Source organism: Papaver somniferum, chromosome 10 (assembly GCF_003573695.1).
Source record: "Papaver somniferum cultivar HN1 chromosome 10, ASM357369v1, whole genome shotgun sequence".
NCBI lineage: Eukaryota > Viridiplantae > Streptophyta > Magnoliopsida > Ranunculales > Papaveraceae > Papaver > Papaver somniferum.
In genome coordinates, this window is record NC_039367.1 from 18,783,938 (window position 1) to 18,786,949 (window position 3,012).

The 3,012-nt window shown below is 36.1% G+C and overlaps 1 protein-coding gene across 1 annotated transcript; it reads right to left on the reverse strand.

Moving 5' to 3' along the window:
- Positions 1-392: 392 nt before the first annotated feature.
- On the reverse strand, positions 393-2,685 carry LOC113315363 (meiosis-specific protein ASY1-like). The gene is made up of 8 exons (XM_026563654.1): positions 2,555-2,685; positions 2,352-2,420; positions 2,157-2,249; positions 1,868-1,994; positions 1,565-1,739; positions 1,379-1,406; positions 1,183-1,259; positions 393-1,106 (listed from the first exon to the last, which is right to left on the reverse strand). Exons 2-8 carry the CDS (start codon positions 2,416-2,418, stop codon positions 393-395), a joined length of 1,281 nt encoding a protein of 426 aa, XP_026419439.1. The 5' UTR covers positions 2,419-2,420; positions 2,555-2,685.
- Positions 2,686-3,012: the final 327 nt, after the last annotated feature.

The window sequence follows — 3,012 nt, forward strand, 5'->3', positions numbered from 1 at the left end:
AGGGAGGTAACTACTGAAGTTCCAAATGATAGTGATAATGTTTATGAAAAGGAACATGAAGCAGTGGAAGATACAGAAGCTACGGTCACTCAGACCATAGCAACCAGCAAACCAAGAAGACAAACCAGGAAACCTAGTTGGATGGATGGATGATTTTGTAGCTTATGCTACCAGTTATTAAAGAAGGCATTCCAAATACCTATTTTGAAGCTATACAAAGTGTAGAGCATCAAGAATGGGAAGTTGGTATGCAAGATGAGATGGAGTCTCTTTACAAGAATGGCACGTGGATTCTTATGAAGCTTCCGAACGGTAAGAAAGCCATTGGGTGCAAATGGGTATATGCTAAGAAATAAATATATTAGGTGAATCAAGTACGCTACAAGGCAAGGTTATTTGCGAAAGGTTATGCCCAAAAGGAATGGATTGGCATCCCGGCGAGTTCCCCAGTTAGACAGAACCATATCATTCTCCTTCTGCATTATCTTATTCCTAATTACTTTAGTCTCCTGCAGCTGTATTTCCCCTTTAACATCCAAAGATTCCTCCTCCAGAAACCTCTTGTCAGATTGATATTTTTCATTCCATCGGGCTCTCCAGTTAGCCAAAACCATATCATTCTCCTCATGCTGTTTTTTCTTTTCTTTTTTTTTGTCTGGTTTTTGGACCTGCTCCGGTGCTATCCTCTCAGCTTTTTCTTGCTCCTGATTTTCATGTAATATTATTCGTGCCTTTTTCTGTTTTTTCTTCCGATTACCTCCTCCACAAAGGAAAAGGAGAATATGAAAAGTCGAGGCTTTGGTTATACAGTATTCCTCGAGCGTTCCATCTGTCAACTCTATACTGCCAAAAAACAAGCATTGTTGTGATGGAGGGATCCCTTCCTTGAAGTGAATCTTGGCTTTCACGGTAGGAATGGATTCTGAGGTCAGGACTATGCGATATTTGGAAATGATAGGTGTGTTGTTTCCAAGTAGCTCCTGAATTCTAGATGATCCTTTCTGATGAGTATATACTGATCCTTCACGAATTCTAGTAAGATCAGAACCAACAGAGTGGAGACCACCGCAGGTTGATATGTTTTGAGGTTCACTTATATCCATTGCCTGTTTAATTCGAGAAAATACGTTATAAAATGTTGAGTTTAACCGCAAAATCAAAAACAATATGACTTATTATTACCGATAACTTTATCCCCAAAACATTCTTGACCTCAACTAGCTTCTTCTCAGTCAATTCAGATCGAATGACACGTTTACCTGGGGAAAAGTACATACGATTATCATAGTGAAACTTAGATTCTCAGTACTTCACTTTACAGTTACATGCTTAATTGAGAAAACTGAGTAATCCTGGTTCAAGAAGTTGATTATGTTACCTAATCTTGGTTTGACATGATACCGAGCCTACAATTTGAAGTACAATAAGATTAGACATTAGACATCACAGTAGAAGGACTAAGGGGGAAGTCTTGGGTTTAAAACTATGTTTTATCTAACTTGATAGAAAAACTACTATGTTAATATGACGAGGTACCTTCGATTTACACAGAAAGCCAACTCACCTTCAAGTAGAAGTAGTCTTCATTAGTCCCTTTTTGAACTTTCTCATCAACTTGGTTTACTTGTACATCCATATCTTCCTTCACGACAATTGACTGATTGTGTACCTCTTCTGGCATACGGTCCAGTGTTCCCATCAATTGAACCAGAGTTCGGACCATTTTACAAGCAGAACTCCTGCCAAAACCAAATTATAAGTGTTTAAACACAGTCAGGCAGTCAACAAACTAACCCACTGGATTTCAAACCACAAAGAGCAAAAGACAAAACTAAAATCTAACAACCTCAAATGCTTGCTATTATACCTCATTTGGTTTGGTGTAATGTCTGTATTTCCATTAGACTTGAATGTTGTTCCTTGTTTCTCGTTTCCAGTATGACTTATGTTCATCATCACCTCTTCACTGTCAGAATTCGAATAGCTAAATGAAACTGCACAACACAATCCATTCATATATGAGTATAAACTTCATTTATCAATCTCCATCCAGAATTCAAAGCTACTTTCAGAGTACACAGAGTAAAATCCATCTCCAACTTATGAATGGCAAAATCTAGCTTATCAAATGCAAGAAGAAGTGAGATTTAACATACAAGCATATTCTTCCATCATAGGTCCATCAATAGCTTCAGATATGCAGAATAGAAGTGTCTTGAGGTATTTCTTCTGTAATGCATCATAAACACCTGAAAGACCAAAAAAAAAATTTATCCAATTTTAGGTAATCTTGCTTGCAATTAAGGTATTTGTACAAATCTCTTGTGGGTGTTCTAAGGGAGACCTTATACCTATTTCCATCCAGTCAATAAGTCTTCTGGATTCAGCATCTATAGGCATGAGCTTCTTGATCTTCATCTCTATTACAAATCACAGTAACTAAGTTCATCACAAACATGTAAAAGACAAATTTAAATAGAGACAAAATATTAAAAATTATTCTCAAAGAAATTCTGAGAGTTTGAAGTAGATTTGACAAGAAGCTTTAATTTACCTAAAGCAGGAACTGATTTATCATTGAAGTAATTTTCAGGAAAAAGCCCTCTGATTTAGTTGATGTTGAATATCGCAATACGAAGCAGGTTTCTCGTTTGTTTAGGGCGATTCAAATCAAAACCAACAAACAACAAAAAAGCAACGGCTAGGTGTTATCACCCTTAAATATCTAATAAACAAGGAATGTGAGCAGAAAACCGATAAAAGTATATCTTAGAATCAACGAAGCAATTCTTCATAGATTTCTATTTGATTTCACGGAAACGAAAAAGAGCTAAAAACCTAACTATATCTGATGAAATAAGATTCCAAATGATAATATCTTAAACATCATAGGAAAAAAAACACAGTAATCACTTCACTGATTCTAGATCTTCAACCGTGATCTAAAATAATACTTAAGAATAGACAAAAATGGAACATATAATCATGTTTTCACAACGATTTCAGCTAGAA